At 45.9% G+C, this 17,054-nt stretch overlaps 1 protein-coding gene across 2 annotated transcripts; it reads right to left on the reverse strand.

Annotated features, from left to right (window-relative positions):
* Positions 1-5,425: 5,425 nt before the first annotated feature.
* On the reverse strand, positions 5,426-16,621 carry LOC123106085 (flavin-containing monooxygenase FMO GS-OX-like 2). 2 transcript variants are annotated; one of them, XM_044528290.1, is made up of 7 exons: positions 7,880-14,071; positions 7,691-7,761; positions 7,434-7,595; positions 6,827-6,909; positions 6,583-6,736; positions 5,857-6,033; positions 5,426-5,751 (listed from the first exon to the last, which is right to left on the reverse strand). In XM_044528290.1, the coding sequence occupies exons 2-7, from the start codon at positions 7,733-7,735 to the stop codon at positions 5,566-5,568; spliced, it is 807 nt and encodes a 268-aa protein (XP_044384225.1). In that variant the 5' UTR covers positions 7,736-7,761; positions 7,880-14,071; the 3' UTR covers positions 5,426-5,565. The 2 variants fall into 2 exon arrangements, with proteins under 2 accessions (XP_044384225.1, XP_044384226.1); XM_044528291.1 differs by lacking the exons at positions 5,426-5,751; positions 5,857-6,033; positions 7,880-14,071 and adding an exon at positions 16,330-16,621 and having other exon boundaries at positions 6,549-6,736.
* Positions 16,622-17,054: the final 433 nt, after the last annotated feature.

The raw sequence follows: 17,054 nt of genomic DNA on the forward strand, positions 1-17,054 counted from the left end.
GTAAGGCCATTAACCTCACTATTTTTATCAATAATATCCAATTTAAGCGGGATATCTTTCTTTAGTTCAAAATACCATGCATTCATGTTTCTGTTCCACCCTTTAAGTTTAGGTCTTAGTTTTCTAAATTTTCCCAACAATCTATCTATGTTGTCTCCCTTAATGTTAGGATCATTCCAAACTTTCTCTACAATTTCATCAATCCCTTCTCTCAAAAACCAGGCATTTTCAAATCTGAAAATTGGCTCAGTTTTTTGGAAATATCCAGAATCCAAGTAAAGAGGAGTGTGATCAGACTTCTCTCTAGTCAAAGCTGTTACTTGCGTTAAGGGGTATACCTCTTCCCACTTAGTGCTACAAAGTATCCTATCCAGTTTTTCAAAAGTAGGGTTGTGTATATTATTCCCCCAAGTGAATTGTCTCCCATTCATATCAAGCTCTCTCACCCCAGCTTGTTCCAAAATAGCATTAAAATGAAAACTCCAATGCCCAGGGGATCCTGGTTTATTTTTCTCACTAGCTTTTCTAATAATATTGAAGCCACCTCCAATCAAAATTGGATTAACACATGTTTGAAATATTCTGGATAACTCAGCCAGAAATAGGGCTTTCCTTTCTGGTTGCGCATCTCCATAGATCACTACTAAATCCCAAATAAATCTATTTTTAACATCCTGGACAGTTATTTTTATGTGATAATCTCCTTCATCCCGAGAAATCACATCTAATGTGGTATAATTGACTCCCAACAGAAGGCGACCAGATTTCCCCCTAGCTGGAGTGAAATGCCAGTGGAAATCCCTTCCTACACAAATTTATTGTAAATCATTTCTAGAAAATTGTTGTCTCATGGTCTCCTGCAGACCCAAGAAATCAACTCTCATATCCATGATCATCTCCCTCAAAAACCTTTTTTTGATATCGCCCCCAAATCCTCTCATATTCCAAAAGATACCCCTCATCTTTTTTTCTTTTTTTCCTATCAGAAGATTCTAAGGTTTTGATAGCAGAGGCAATTTTAACTCCAGAACCTCTGGTAGTTTTACCTTTTTTCTTCTCTTTTTTTGATGAGAAAAGTTCTTTAATTAATTCCCATTCTTCATTCTCTTCCTCTTCTCTCTCATTTCCCCCAACTTCTAGCAAATCTTCCAGAGAGTGTTCTCCAGCATCAATGATATTATGCTCCTCAGGTAGAGAGGTTTGTTTCTGATTATTATTGTAGTCTGCTAACCACATATCAACCCTTGCCTGTTCAGCCATTTTAATCAATTCTAAATTATGATTAACAATGTCAGGTTTATTTCCCAAACTAACCCCAACCCCCTCAGCAATCTGCTGTAAGATATTATTAGATCTAGAAACAATACCAGAAGGAGTAAACTCACCATAGTTGTTTTTTTGTGCTACTCTCTCTTTAGCCAAATCAGAGATTTTTTTGTCCTCTTTGCCTTTCAGTCTAGAACATCTTCTAGAGTCTTCTTCTTCTTGGGATTCCAGTTCTCCTATGGCAGCCTTCTTGATCTTTGTTTCAAAAGATTCAGTTTCCTGACTAGCAGTGTAATCCACAGGCTCCATATATCCTAGCCCCATAGCCTGTTCCATTAGTTCTAAGTCTGTCATTCCCTCTTCCTCTTCCAGCCTGCCTTCTGCTACTGCCCCTCCCTCAGTGTCCTCTTTTTCATCTTCATCTCCAATAATTTTCTACCCTGACTGTGACCCTCTCACCTCTTCACTTGCCTTCATATTGATTTGCAACAATTCTCTTGACCTTTTTTTATAAGGTTTTTCTTATAATTTCCATTTCCTTCCTCTTTTTTTCCTCCAGCATAAGTTGAGCAGTCTCCCTTGCTGCAAGTTCCTATGCTTTCTGAAGCCTAGCCTTCAAAATTTCTTCTTCACTGTGGCCTTCTCCAGCAAACCCTGTTCCTGTCCTTTCCTTGGGTATCTCATTTTTCTGACCCGTGTCTCCTGCTTTAAGAACCACTTATTCATATTGTTTCAACCCCAAACTCCCCAAGCTCACCAAGGACTTCCCAAACTCAGCTTGTTTACTTTTTTCTGCATCTCATTCTCCCTCTGTGTTTCAGAGCTTTCCAAATCAAGGTAGTCAAAGATTTTCCTTTTATTCCCCTCTTCGAACTTGTACCACCCCTGTTCTGCTATGGAATCAAACTCAAAACCAATATCATAAAGCAGCAAATCTTTAGTAGTTATCTCAGTGCCAGCAGAAATTTTGTGTAAGTCCCTCACTCCCACTTTCACTCTAATTTCTTCCTTCGAATAAATCTGTTCCACATCTACTTCAACCACTAGCCGCAGAGCTGAACCAATTTCACATGCCCCCATATAATGCCTCAGGGTGTCAGGAACACCCCACATCTTGATCCAAACTGAATGTAGTTTCCCTTTTGCTTTATCATCTGGACTCCAGAAGTCAACCTCCACCATAGCCCCTGTGCCAAGCAGAGTGAATTTGCCAAAGTTTTTCAACTCCATCAATTTGGCCTTGCTAGAAAATCTCATAAGGAATGTTTTTGGGCTCTGAAACTTGGCTCTCCAAGTCCACTCCCAATCAAACATTTTGCTAAACCCATAGGCCACTGTGGTGTCATTCAGTTGTCCCTCCTGTACAGTAACCAAGGCCATGGGGTTAATGTGCTCTGTAGCAACAATCTCTTTGGTGTTCTACACCAGAAGACATCCCAGCCCCCTGGCTCCGTATCCAACATATTTGGCAACTGGTTTTGGTTGTTTCAGAATGGTGCATTCTTCAGTATTGTGAGATGGCCTCTGGCATACCACACAAAAGACCTTATTTTTGCAGTCACTTTTTACATGCCCCTGTTCTTTGCATTTAAAACAGAAAAGTTCCTTGGGATTTCCTATCTCTTTCTTTTTAGCTGTCTCTTTAGCTCCCTCCACCCTAGCACCAACTTGTGGCTGCAGAGTTTCCTGTTTTGGCATATTGGAGAAGAGGAACTGATACTGCTATGCCATTTGCTCTTGTGGCACGAAACCAAACTGCCCAAGCCCCATCCCATTGGCACTAGCTGAGGGAAACCATTGCTGCTCATCATGGGGAACCCTCCTGCCAACTGAACTGGTCCTCCCTGCGGCCCCAGCTGTGCAATGTTTGTGTTATTCCCAGATCCACTTTCCTGCCTGCTTTTACTCATCCCAGCCTGGTATCTTTCCTGTTGATTACCACTTCTGTCTGATGCAAATCTGCCAAACTTATTGTCTCCAACTCTACCACTCCCGGTGGAATTTCCATCCCCACCAGAACCACTGCTGTTCGTCCCTGATCCTCCTCTGAAACTCCCCTCTTTGTTCCTCCAGCCGTATCCATCCAACTCTCTCTCTTCTTGCCTATTGAAACCTCTCCCAAAACTCTCAGATCTGCCATAGAAATTACCTCTCGCTCCTGGATTGGTTCCTCTTCCAGGCCTTGGCCTCCAACCCTCTTGTCTGCCAGCCATAACTTCTTTTCCTTCCCAAAGTAGATCTCTCTTCACCTCTTCCTCTTCTTCGTTAGTCGCCGTCGAGGTTTCGCTAGGGTTTGGTAGATGGAGGAAATCTGGATCAGGGATGAAGGATGGGATCCCCCCTATATATAGGCCCACTCTCCCAGTATCTGTAGCTGGGCTTTTTTCGCACATCCCACTACTGGGCCACTTTCCTCCAGAGCCCACCTGGTCATCCTTCCCCCCCCCCCCCCCCCACATTGTCCCCCCATCCCATCTGCACCTTTTCTGCTCCTGACTCGTATCCACTTTTATAATCTAGACTTTCCTCCATTACTTCTTCCAGCATAAAATTTCCTAGGATATTGTTCACCCTAATTTTTCTATCAACCAATATTTCTTCACAGAGAATCATGTCTCTCTTATCAATTCTATTATCATCAACCTCACACCCCTCATAGTCAGTATCTATATCTGACAAATACTCAGGAAATCTAGGCAGATCCCATATCTTGGGTATCTTATCCCTAATCCTTATCAATGCGATATCAATTTGTTTGGTTATGAAACTTCCCCCAATTGGGTGAATCAATGTGAATGAATTCATTTTGATTTACACCTCTCTGTTTTTCATCCCCAACTTTTTCATTTTTAAGCAAAAGGCTCTGAACATAAGTATTCATCCTCTTTTTCAATCTACGATTAACTCATCTAATTCGATGCTGAGTATCAATATCTCCCCGATCACCCTCACAATCGCAAGTGTGTGTCAGGTACTTAAGAACAGAAGGCCAGATCATACCTGAATTAGTGAGATCCTCGTCAGAAACGTCATCTGAATCTTCACTAGCTAGCATCCAAAAGCGGTTGCCATTCAGCGAAGGACTCATACTCTGTTCCCAGCGAGGCGTGCTGAACGACGAGGCTCTGGAGTCTCCGAGGTTGATGGTGCTGCGGCGAGACGAGCAGAGCGGCGTGGCGCCCCCGCCGCCTCCTGCGGCGCCTGATCCACCGGATCTTCGCGGATCTCGATCGGGGCCATGGCCGACCCTGGAGCTGGGAGGGCCAGGACCCCCTCTCGAGGGCGAAGCACCGATTCCCTCATGGCGGGGGCGAGGTTCGCGGTCGCGAAGATGGTGAAGGCCACCCACTTCCTCGCCACCGTCCGCACCGGCGAGTCTGCCTGATCCGCCGCCCACAGAAGCACCTGCAGTGGGTGCTTGCGCCCTCCGCGCCTGAACATCGATCTCTCCTCCTCCTCCGTCAGATTCTCCATAATCGCCTCCGCCTCCGCGTACATCTCGCGCTTGCTCAAGTACCAGGACCCGATCTCTCTCAGGCGGATCCGCAGGCGCGCATCCCTGCCCGCGAACCTCTGCATCTTCTCTTCGCTGATCTCCACCATCTCCGCCGCGAGCTCGAGCAGACAGAGCAGTGGATGAGGTGTGCGGGAGAGGAAGAGTGGGAAGGGGAATAACCTGCGCGGATTTCTTCGATCTTAATCCCCCCTCCGCCTTAATTGCTCTCCCACCGGTCGCATTTCCTCCTTCGCCGTCTCCCGAGACGCCATCCCCGCCGGTGATGTCCTTCTCGATGTGCGCAACGTGACAAGAGAACGCAACCGTAGCCCTAGGGGCCAACACGAACCCGCCCCCCGATCGCCTATCAATCGTGCACCCGCGCTCGTCGATGAGGCACACCGTCGTGGTGTGCGGGTGTAGCACCACCATGCCCCGGTGGTACTTGGGGGTCGTCGCCAATTTCAGATCGGCGGCGAACCACACCTACCACCGCGCCGTGACGGGCTCACAAAACGCGTCGCCCATCCCCCCTGTCCGATCGTCATATGCAGGGATGATCACGATCTACCGAAGAGTAGCTGGGAGGATTTATCACACATGCATTAAGGGCTGATACCTATTGTTTCGTTTCATCTCGACTGAGGAGCGCTCCGCGAGTTTGCTCTGCTGAAAATCGATTATGGAAACTGAAGTAGTTGCTGAAACAATTAGCCAGCCAATATAAATAATGGGCAAAAGCCAAGATCGACCAAGTGACTCGAAGCCAAACAATCCAGTATCTGCTATTCAATATTGATCGGTCAGAGGCAGGAATGCTTGCTGAAATCCTGATGCGCCTGTGGCAACAGGTGGTCGTCGTCCCATTCATCCCGGTAGCTGTTCGGGCGATCAGCCAGGTTCTTACACGTTGCAACGAACATGCCCTTCCTCCACCCTTCCATCCTCCCCAGCCCGCATTGCTCCGCCACCCAGTCCTCGTACTCAAACTACAAACGCCCAAATCATGAGTGCGTCTTGGACATGGGGTTAGAAGTATCGATTGATTATGCATATGTACATGGATGAATGCAAGTATGTATGCATATACGTACCAGATTGCCTTGTCCCAGATCATGAGTGCGTCTCTTGGGGCATCCGCGAGCTTCCATGTCCGAGTAGAACGCATCCACATCCCGCATCATGGCCTCTTGTGATGGGAGCTCAAGTCTTCCCGATAGAACCCCAGCCACCCACTTGCTTTGGAGCTGAAACACTAGAAAAGGGATCGTCTGCCCGGATGGACGGTACATCAGTCCGGAGATATCAACATATGCATTAATTAATTCCATATACTGAATTATTAAACAAGCTTAGTCAAGGGGATGTCTATCCATCACATGCCTACAATTATTTAAAATACAAGTTCCCTTGCTTCAGATTTGCATCTCGCGTAGCTGATGTTTTACTTCTCTTTTACTTTTATTTTTTTGCTTTTGGCAAGTTATGCGCTGGCAACAATGGACTGTTCAATGTGGGTCATTTAGCTACAATGTGTCTACGCTAGCCCATAATACATAATGTTATCCATAAGGATAGGATTTCTGGAGTAGTTTTAGCCTCATTGAAAAAAACAAGTATATAACATAATCTAGTTGAAACAATTAAAACTTGCACTAAAGTTGCATGATTTGAAAAGTGCAAGTTTAGGCCAATCAATGTGCAATTTTACGTGATTGAGGTTTTGCAAAAAATTCAGGCAACTCAGAATTGGCAAATCCGCTAAATTAATTCCCAAGTTGGCGAAATATCAAATTAACTTAAGGAGTTGATTGACCAACCCTGAAGGGCAATCCGATGAAGGAGATGTGAGGAGCCAATATTGGCGGGAACACGTGCTTGTACAGCGGGCCCACGCGGTTGTCGTCCACAAAGATTGCACCGGCCAACTCGCCGTCGTCGTCGCCACCCAGGAATGGAAAGCTGTACTTGTATCTGCAAGCAAGCCAACAATCCGTCAACGCAATTAGCATAAGCGATCCATCCATCATCTGAGACATAATTTCACAATCAGTTGTAACGTACCCAGTGCAGTGCAGGATGACATCAGCTTTGATCCTGCTGCCGTCTTGGAACACCAAGCTACCGTCTTCCTCCGCACGCTCAATCTGCAAAACGTTTGCATTTGAACATTGTGCGAACATAATTCTAAATAACTAGCTAGGTGATCCTCGCTAACATGTTTGTCTTACAGATATTCAGATAAGTCACCTCAGCATCTAACCATGCAGGGGGAAAAGCACCACCTTAACATATGCAATCATGCGTGAGAAAAGGTATGTCATGATATTCATATTTAACAAATATCTTGAAATTACACAACAATCAGAGATACAATAAATTACTCCCTCCGCTCCATAATATAAGATCGTTTTGCAAGCTGTTTTAGCTTGCAAAATGATCTTATATTACAAGACGGGAGGAGTATATATATATATATATATATATATATATATATATATATATATATATATATATATATATATAGCCTCATAATAATATCAATTTTGCATGTTCTATAAATCAAAATCTTACCGAAATATATATGTGTATATTATATGGGGTATCATCTAGGTATATTAATTTCTTTTTAAACAAGTGTGTAGTATAGTATATAATATATGGTGGGTACCGTGCAGGAATGGAGCCACAGGTTGGCATGGCCAGTGGCAGTAGTAGTGTCCATTTGATAAGGAGGTTCCGATTTCATGGCGACGTGGACCTCTTTGGCCACACCGGCGATGTCCCTGGAGATGTCCATGCCGCTCGGCTGGTACCCTATCACCATTACAACCTAGACACCAATAGTACAATAGTAACTAATTGTTAGCACATTAATCACGATCAAATAATAACAATGAACAGTAGTATGCATTCTGTACGACGCACCTGACCGCGAAATCGATCAGGCACACGGTAGTTGTGGCTGTGCATCTGTTTCCCGGGCCAGCAATGGATACCTACACTACGAAATTGTACGTCAGCAAATCGGATCGACCGGTGAGATGCAACGGTAAATTGTTGGAAGCTTTTGCCCCCTCGAGGGGCTTAAGACAAGGTGACCCATCGAGTCCTTACCTTTTCTTGTTCGTGGCTGATGAGCTGGCTAGCTTGCTTAACAATGAGGTTACAACGAATCTCTTCTCCCCTTAAAGATTGCTCGAGGGAGCCCAGGAATATCAAATCTCGTCTTTGTGGATGGTAGCTTACTCTTCTTCAAGGCCTCAGTTGTGCATGCCACGAGAATCAATGATGTACTGAACTTATTTCAAAAATGTACCTGGAAGCTCCTCAGTCCAAGTAAATGCTCTTTTTTTTTACTGAAGCTTGCCCATCACGAGTCAAAGAAGAGATTAAGACAATCTTGGGCATGGAATCCTTCTCATTTGAAAGTAAATATTTGAGCCTGCCCACGTCTAAAGGAATAATGAAGAATGACAAGTTCCAACCAATCATGGACAGATTTGGGAAGAGGTGCAATGATTAGAATGAGAGGATCATGTCTCAGGCGGCAAAAAAAGTCAACATTAAAGCTGTCGTCCAAGCATTGCCAACATATGTCATGGGAGTGTTCAAGTTGAACATAGGCTTTTGTAAGAAGTATGAGAACATCATAAGTGCAAGGTTCATTGCATGACCAAACTTAAAAGGGATGGTGGTATAGGTTTCCGTGGCATGCATTTATTCAACCAAGCCTTGCTGGCTAGGCAAGGTTGGAGACTTAGCCAGAAACCCAATAGCCTCTGAGCTAGAGTGCTAAAGTCCAAATACTACCCACATTGAAACCTTCTGACGCATCGCAAGCCTAGAGAGGCATCAAATTTGGCCTTGAGCTCTTAAAAAGGGGTATGATTTGGTGAGTGGGAAATGGAAGAAGCTTTCAGATTCAAAGGGACCAATGGATACCTAGAAAAGAGGGGCGCAGAACTGCGGAATTTATAAGGAGATTGAGGCTTCGGTGGGTTAATCAACTAATTTTGATCCAGATACAAGTGAATGGAATGTTAATCAACGTATCTACCACGACAGAGTTGACGTATGGGTTCGACCAAGAGTCCACCTCAAACCGAAGCTATAGGCTAGGGTAGTTGTGATTCTCTCTTATCTATTGTAACTATCTCTATCTCTCTAGTCTATCCCTTGGATCTCAAGTCAGGATCCCAACGATGTAATCAACCTCTGTACGCTATGCAGGAGTTGCACCCCGACCCTATATAACACGAAGCCGTCGCCCTAGGCAGGGTACGACGTTCTCTCACATTGTAATCAGAGCCTACCTCTTCCATCTCATCTATTTTCTCCATTGCCAGAAACCTCCCACCATGGCCTCCTCGGCTCCTCCAACTCAACCCTCTCCGGCCAGATCACCGAGCGCCTCACCCACACCAACTACATCCTCTGGCGCACCCAGATCACGCCGCAACTCCGAGGTGCTGGTTTCTTCGGGTATGTTGATGGGAGCGTACCCGAGCCGGCCAAAGTCGTCGTCACCAAGGACAAGGATGGCAAGGAGGAGTCCATTCCGAATCCTCTTCACCACATGTGGATCCGAGAGGATCAGCAGGTACTGGGAAATCTCCTGAATAACCTCTCGAAGGAAGTGCTCGTGCAGGTCACCTCAATCGTCCATGCACACGAGCTCTGCTCGGCGCTGGCAAAGATGTTCTCGTCGACCTCGCTGTCCCGCGTCAACAACATCCGGGCAGCGCTCACCAACGTGCAGAAGGGCACACAGTCTGTGGCCACCTTCTTCGCGCACATGCGATCTCTCGCTGACGAGCTCGTGGCGGCCGGTAAACCCCTAGACGACGACGAGCTCATCTCCTACCTCATCAACGCCCTGGACATGGAATACCAGCCGCTGGTCTCTGCCCTGGATGCTCGTGTCATCCCAATCACTCTTGACGAACTGTTCGCTCAGATAAGCAACTTCGATCAAGGAGTGGCCCTCTTCCAAGGGGCTGGGACCGGTGGTGGCTTCAAGTCATCAGCAAACGTCGCCACCCGCGGGCGTGGTAGTGGTTCCCGCTCTCGCGGCCCTCCTCGCGGGAAGAGCAGGGCCCCTGGCGGGGGCAACACCAGCGGCAACAACAACGCACGCGGCGGCGGCCGCCCCTCCTACTCCAACACCAAGGGCGGTCGGCGATCGAACGGCTCCACCAACAAATCTCACCATGATGCTGTCCGCTGCCAAATCTGCGGTAAGCTGGGCCACTCTGCCAAGGACTGTTGGTACCGGTTTGATGAAGATGAAAACTCATCTCAAGATGAAAAGGTGGTCGAGGCTGCCGAAGCTTCCTATGGCGTCGATACAAATTGGTACGTCGACAGCGGTGCTACCAACCACATCACCGGTGAGCTGGAGAAGGTGACCATGCGGGAAAAATACCGCGGCGAAGACCACATCCACACCGCTAGTGGAGAAGGTATGAAGATTGGTCATATTGGTCACTCAATAATTAAAACCCCTCATAGGAAAATCCATCTAAAAAGAATCTTGCATGTTCCTAGTGCCAACAAAAATCTTCTTTCTGTCCACCGCATTGCCATTGATAATCACGTCTTTCTTGAATTTCACCCCTTCTTCTTTTTGATCAAGGATCAAGCAACGAGGAGGGTGCTATATCGATGTAGATGCATTCTTGGGCTTTACCCGTTGATCCCGGAGATTAAAAGATTCAATAAACAAGTTCTTAGTGCCACCAAAGTGTCTTCAACACGGTGGCACAATCGATTAGGCCATGCAGATTTCTCTTTAGTTGAGTGTTTTGTGATTCGTGTTGTTGGGGATCGTGATGTTGAAACAGTTTGTGATTCGTGTCAAAGGGCCAAGAGCCACAAATTGCCTTATCCAATTTGTACTAGTATTTCGACCAAACATTTGCAAGTTATTTTTTCTGATGTATGGGGGCCTGCTCCCTCTTCTGTTGGTAGACATACATATTATGTGAGTTTCATTTACGACTATATCAAGTTCACATGGATCTATCTCCTTAAGAAACGTTCGGATGTTTGCCAAGTTTTTCTCAATTTTCAAGCTCTCTTTGAAAGAAAATTTGATAGTAAAATCCTTGCTCTCCAATCTGATCGGGGAGGGGAGTATGAGAAACTAAACTCATTCTTCCAAAAACTTGGCATATCCCATCATGTTTCGTGTCCTCATGCCCATCAACAAAATGGGTCAGCCGAGCGCATGCATCGACACATTGTCGATGTTGGGTTTTCCCTTCTAGCCGGCGCCTTCATGCCCCTCAAATTTTGGGACGAGGCTTTCTTCACCGCTATCCACATTATCAATATGCTACCTAGTCGTGTAATTAACAATGAAACTCCCATGGAAAGGCTATTTCACACCAAACCAGACTACCACGTCTCTTCGCGTGTTTGGGTGCGCCTGTTGGCCTAATCCTTGTCCCTACAATGATCGTAAACTCACGCTTAGATCCAGACTATGTGCATTCATTGGCTATAGTGCTCAAACACAAAGGCGTCAAGTGCCTTACATTTCCACGGGTCGCGTTTAATCTCTCGAGATGTCGTGTTTGATGAAACAAAATTTCCTTTCGCCAATCTTCACCCCAATGTCGGTGCTCTCCTACATCAGGAAATACTTCTTCTACCATCTAGTTTCACCGGCGTTGATCAAGGGGGAAATGATTGTGATGATCAACTATTGACTAATCCTCATAACCGTGCTCTTGAGTCTTGTGCTGATGCAGATGCAAACGCTGAAGAAAATGGTGAAGAAAACGCTCAAAAGGGTGCACAACATGCTCCAAATGAGTGATATTTGTTGTGTCGCTCGACGGGAGACAAATTAGGCTCGGGATCGATGCCTCAGCAGTGCGCTAGCGAATCCTCCACGGGATCCGCGCTACGGCAGGGCGTCAGCGCATCGGATCTCGCGTCCCCTGTGCGGTGCGGCAGCAGCTAGCCAATCGCCGCCATGCGGGCCTCTCCAACTGGGCCAGCCACGGCCTCCACTCCACGCCGATCACCCAACGACACGTGCCAGCCCCCGTCTCGCTGGCCAGCGGGCAGACCCCGCCACTACGTGCCCCGCCAGCCAGGTGGGCCTCCAGGCGTAGAATTTGATGCAGGCACGGGATCCGGTGCTGATCCCACCAGACCTACCACGGGCGCGTGATCAGAGGTGGATTCGCCCAGCCCCACGCAATCATTGCGCCATGATGGGCCTGACATGGATCACATGCGCGCTGTGGGATCTTTTGCTCCAACAAATACGTCCACACCAACCGCAGACGCCACAGAAAATCCCGTCGCTACAGGAGATACCACATCGGGAGCACCAGCCCTGTCTGCCTCAGGATCGCCATGATGAGAGGCTGGATCTTCTGCGGAGGGCAACAGTGTGGCCTCTCCCGCTCCTCTGCGTACAAGGCTACAAAGGGGGGTAATTCAACCTGTTAATTATAAATAGATAACCAAATTTGGTTTAACTTGATCCACAGGTGAAACAGACACTCTTGATGAAGCGCTTGGTGATGTCCGGTGGAAAAAGTCCATGGAAGAAGAATACATGGTACTTCAGAAAAACAGACCATGACATTTAGTTCCCCATGGCAAGGTAAAAATTTAATTGATTGCAAGTGGGTTTACAGAATAAAGAGAAAGTCTGATGGAACTATAGATCACTACAAGGCCAGATTGGTTGCAAAAGGCTTCAAACAACGGTATTGTATTGACTATGAGGACACATTTAGTCCCGTTGTAAAAGCTGCCACTATCAGTCTTCTGCTGTCTATTGTTGTGTCCAGGGGATGGAGCCTTAGACAACTAGATGTACAGAATGCGTTCCTCCATGGCATTCTGGAAGAGGAAGTATACATGAAACAACCTCCTGGGTTTCAAAACAAGAGTAAGCCTTTTCATGTGTGCAAGCTTGATAAAGCCTTATATGGACTGAAGCAGGCTTCCAGAGCATGGGAGTCACGTCTGAGTCAGAAATTGCAAGCACATGGCTTTACTCCCTCCAAGTCTGATACATCTCTGTTTATTTACAATAAGTCAAATACATCAATATTTGTGTTGATTTATGTAGATGATATCATTGTCACAAGTTCATTAGATGAAGCTGTGGCAGGGCTGTTAAAAGATCTAAGTGCTGAATTTGCTCTCAAGGACTTGGGAGACTTGCATTTCTTTCTAGGTATTGAGTTAAAGAAACATGAAGATGGCCTCCACCTATCTCAAGAAAAATATGCTACTGATCTGGTAAGAAGAGTTGGTTTACAAGGATGCAAACCTTCGTTGACTCCTCTCTCAAGCACAGAAAAATTATCACTTGAAGAGGGAGTTCTCTTGAATCAAGAAGACAATACTAGATACAGTAGTTTGGTAGGGGATCTTTAGTACTTAACCTTGACTAGACCTATATATCTTTTGCTGCCAACAAGGTCTGCCAGTTTCTTCATGCACCCACCACAGTTCACTGGACTGCTGCCAAACACATTGTGAGATATGTAAAACATACTGTGAACCTTGGTCTTACTTTCAGCAAGTTATCATCCAATCTTGTTAGTGCATTCTCTGACTCATGATGTGCTAAGAAACAGGCTACGATATCCAGGTCAAGCACGGAAGCAGAGTATGAAGCATTAGCAAATGCTACAACAGAAATTATCTGGGTTCAGTCCATGTTAAGAGAACTTTATGTGAAGCATACCAGAATTCCATGTTTATGGTGTGACAACTTGGGTGCCACTTATTTATCTGCTAATCTAGTGTTCCATGCAAGAGCAAAACACATTGAGATATATTTTCACTTTGTCAGAGAAAGAGTTGCCAACAGACAATTGGAAATTCGGCTTGTTCATTCACGAGACCAAGTTGCAGATGGCTTTACAAAAGCATTGCCCACAAGAAACTTTGAAGAGTTCAAACGTAATATCAACTTAACACAGTTGTGATTAAAGGAGGGTGTTAAGCAACGTATCTACCACGACAGAGTTGACGTATGGGTTCGACCAGGAGTCCACCTCAAACCGAAGTTATAGACTAGGGTAGTTGTGATTCTCTCTTATCTATTGTAACTATCCGTATCTCTCTAGTATATCCTTTGGATCTCAAGTCAGGATCCCGACGATGTAATCAACCTCTGTAAGCTATGCGGGAGTTGCGCCCCGACCCTATATAACACGAAGTTGTCGCCCTAGACAGGGTACGACGTTCTCTCACATGGAACACAAAGTTCAACAAACCAAAATTTCCATCCCTTTGATGCGGACACTAGTAGAAAAAGGGCATTTAGTCCCGGTTCTGGAACCGGGACTAAAGGGTCGGTACTAAAGCCTCCCCCTTTAGTCCCGGTTCTAACTGGAACCGGGACTAAAGGCCCTCCACGTGGCCGATGCCTGGAGGTCCACCTTTAGTCCCGGTTGGTAACACCAACCGGTACTAAAGGAAATTTTATGAATTTTTTTGAATTTTTTTTGAATTTCAAATTTTTGAATTATTTTAACCTCTAATCTCTAATCACCCCTCATCACTGCTCAATTTAACCTTTAATCTCTAATCACCCCTCATCATTCCAAATCATCTAACTTCCCGAATGGTCACCCATCCTCTCACTACTCCAGCCTGAGCACGCTTAACTTCTGGATTCTATTCTCTCTCGTTTCCAAGTCTGCACTTGTTGTTTTCCTGACAATAGTAAGATGTCAATCCTATTAACCCTCAGGAATTTAGCTTGAGCATGAAGTCACATATTTCACTGTTTGAGTTTGAAACTATTCTTCTAAAAATCAATAATTATTTAGTAACACTAATATTTCTTGAATAAGTAGTTTGACCACAGTTTGACCATAGTTTGACCACAGTTTGACCATAGTTGACCAAAATTCAAAAAAACTGAAATAATTATTTAGTAACACTAATATTCTTGAATAATTATTTAGTAACACTAATACTTCTTGAATAAGTAGTTTGACCATAGTTTGACCAGATTTAACAAAATTTCAAAAAAAACTGAAATTTGAGCATAACTTTTTTCCCTTTTAGAATTTGAGGATTCTAAAAATTGGCAAACATGCCGTAGGCGGTCTCCTTTAAATGCGGATTTTCGTTCCGAAAATTTTGATATATTATACGTTTTTTTTCGACATCCTATGCAAAAGTTATAGCCGTTTTACATTTTCCCTACATTTTTTGCAAAACATGTCCAAATTTAAGTTTTTAAAATTTCCTAACTAATAGATGTAGTAATATAACTACCTCTCGAAGGATTTTATTTTTTGAAGTTTTTATCATTTTTTTTGATTTTTTCAAAACAAAAAAGGGGATCCACAGGGGGGCGGGGGTAGAGTTTGAAAATGGGACCTTTAGTCTCGGTTTGAGACACAAACCGGGACTAAAGGGCATCAGACCCTTTAGTCCTGGTTCGTGTCTCAAACCAGGACTAAAGGGCATCGCATCCTTTAGTCTCGGTTCGTGTCTCAAACCGGGACTAAAGGGCTCAGGTGAATCGGGACTAAAGCCTTAGCCGCACGAACCGGGACCAATGCTCATATTAGTCCCGGTTCATGACTGAACCGGGACTAATATGAATATTGTCCCATGACCAAAGCTCTGTTTTCTACTAGTGGGAAGAGATCTGCAAAATGAGAATTCCCTCAAATATAGTAGAGGACCGTGTAGCATGGCACTATGAAAAGCCCCGAGTCTTCACTGTCGAAGTGCATATAAATTGGCATATGAGATAAAAAAAAACAATGCTACAGCTGCTCTCTGTAGCTCTTCTAGGGATGCGGGTGATAGGAACATTTGGGAGCTGATCTTTTTTTTTTTTGAGGGGGATTTGGGAGCTGATCTGGAAAGCTAGAATTCCTAAGAAAATCAAAATCTTTGGCTGGCGTGTTGCCACACAATCCCTTGCCACAAAAAACAGAATGCTTTCAGGAGAAGAATTGTCAAGGAGAACATGAGGATTGGCTTCAGATGTTGCGGGATCCACAATCTAAAACTAACAGAAATAGAACTCTGTTGCTACTCTGGCAAGCTTGGCACCTAAGAAACAACGTGGTGCATACTGCATAGGGACGGAAAAGATACCGTGTCAGGATCTGTGGTGTTCTTAAACAGGTTTGATGAGCATCTAAATGAAGCATCGCAGAACACTGATACTGCAAAAAGAAAAAACTCTTGGTCCTTGCACACTTCCAGATTGATTGGCTTGACACTAACCATTGGTCTGCTCCGGAACCAGGGGTTGTGAAGCTGAAATCTGACGCCGCCTCCTCTGAATCTGGTGACAGATATGGATTGGTGCGGTAGCCAGGGATCATCGAGGTCAGTCTGTATGCCAAAGCATTGATCGTTGCTCAACAGTGGAGGAAGCCGAGACAGTAGTAGCGCTGATTGGCTTGAAAGAATTAGCCAAAGTTTACTGGTTATGAGGTAGTCCTGCAGGTTGACACTGCTGTCGTCGGACGGGATAATCGGATCGATCGGAAGTACTACGTACTACGATCAGCAGCGAGGGATAGAATAGATCGGGCGGAGCTAATTACCGGCGATGGCGGCGACGCGCGGCTCGGTGAAGTGGCCGTTGCAGACGACCACGGCGTCGAACACGTCCTCCTCCAGCTCGCCCTCGACCTCCGGGTGCCCGGGGAACCTGCGCGGGTCGGCGGAGGAGCGGTCCGCGACGAAGGGGAAGTCGAGGAAGCTCATGGACTCGCGGGGGAGGTTGGTGCGGAGGGACGCGTAGAGGCTCGAGTGCGCGCCGCCGGCGCCGAGCGGGTCGGCCGGGTCGGCGGCGTTCGAGTCCTCGTAGCGCCAGGTGCCGCCCACGGCCGCGGCGCGCTGGAAGACGACGGGCGCGTGGCCCTCGCGCCGCAGCTCGCGCGCCGCCGCCAGGCCCGCCGCCCCCGCGCCGATCACGGCGACGCGGGAGCGTGATGGTTTGTCGGAGGAGGGGGGAAGTCGGTGGCGTGCTCTACTCGCGATCTTCAGCTTCTTTCGGCTGGCATCGCAGTCGCAGGACGAGGAAAAGTCGCGTTCTGCTGTCTTCACAGCCGCCTTCTTTTCTTTCCTTTTTGATTGATTGATGACGAAAAGCAATTTTGGCTGAAGAACTGCCGTCACGTGCTGGTTTGTTATTCTCGCACGTGGCTGTTCTAGGTTTTTTTTTTCTTTGAGGTTCCTGTTCTAGGCTTTTAATTCTGCACTTTTCATGATTTTCACACATTTGTTTTTTATTATACCTCTGGTCGTTTTTTTGTAGCCGTCTGAT

The sequence above is a fragment of the Triticum aestivum genome, chromosome 5A (assembly GCF_018294505.1).
Source record: "Triticum aestivum cultivar Chinese Spring chromosome 5A, IWGSC CS RefSeq v2.1, whole genome shotgun sequence".
Lineage (NCBI taxonomy): Eukaryota > Viridiplantae > Streptophyta > Magnoliopsida > Poales > Poaceae > Triticum > Triticum aestivum.

Coding starts and splice junctions, on each gene's coding strand:
- LOC123106085 (XM_044528290.1), bottom strand. CDS start 7,735: ATGCACAGCCACAACTACCGTGTGCCTGATCGATTTCGCGGTCAG. Junction 6,910..7,433: donor TGTGGCTCCATTCCTGCACG/GTACCCACCATA, acceptor AACGTTTTGCAG/ATTGAGCGTGCGGAGGAAGA. Junction 6,034..6,582: donor TCATCGGATTGCCCTTCAGG/GTTGGTCAATCA, acceptor CCATCCGGGCAG/ACGATCCCTTTTCTAGTGTT.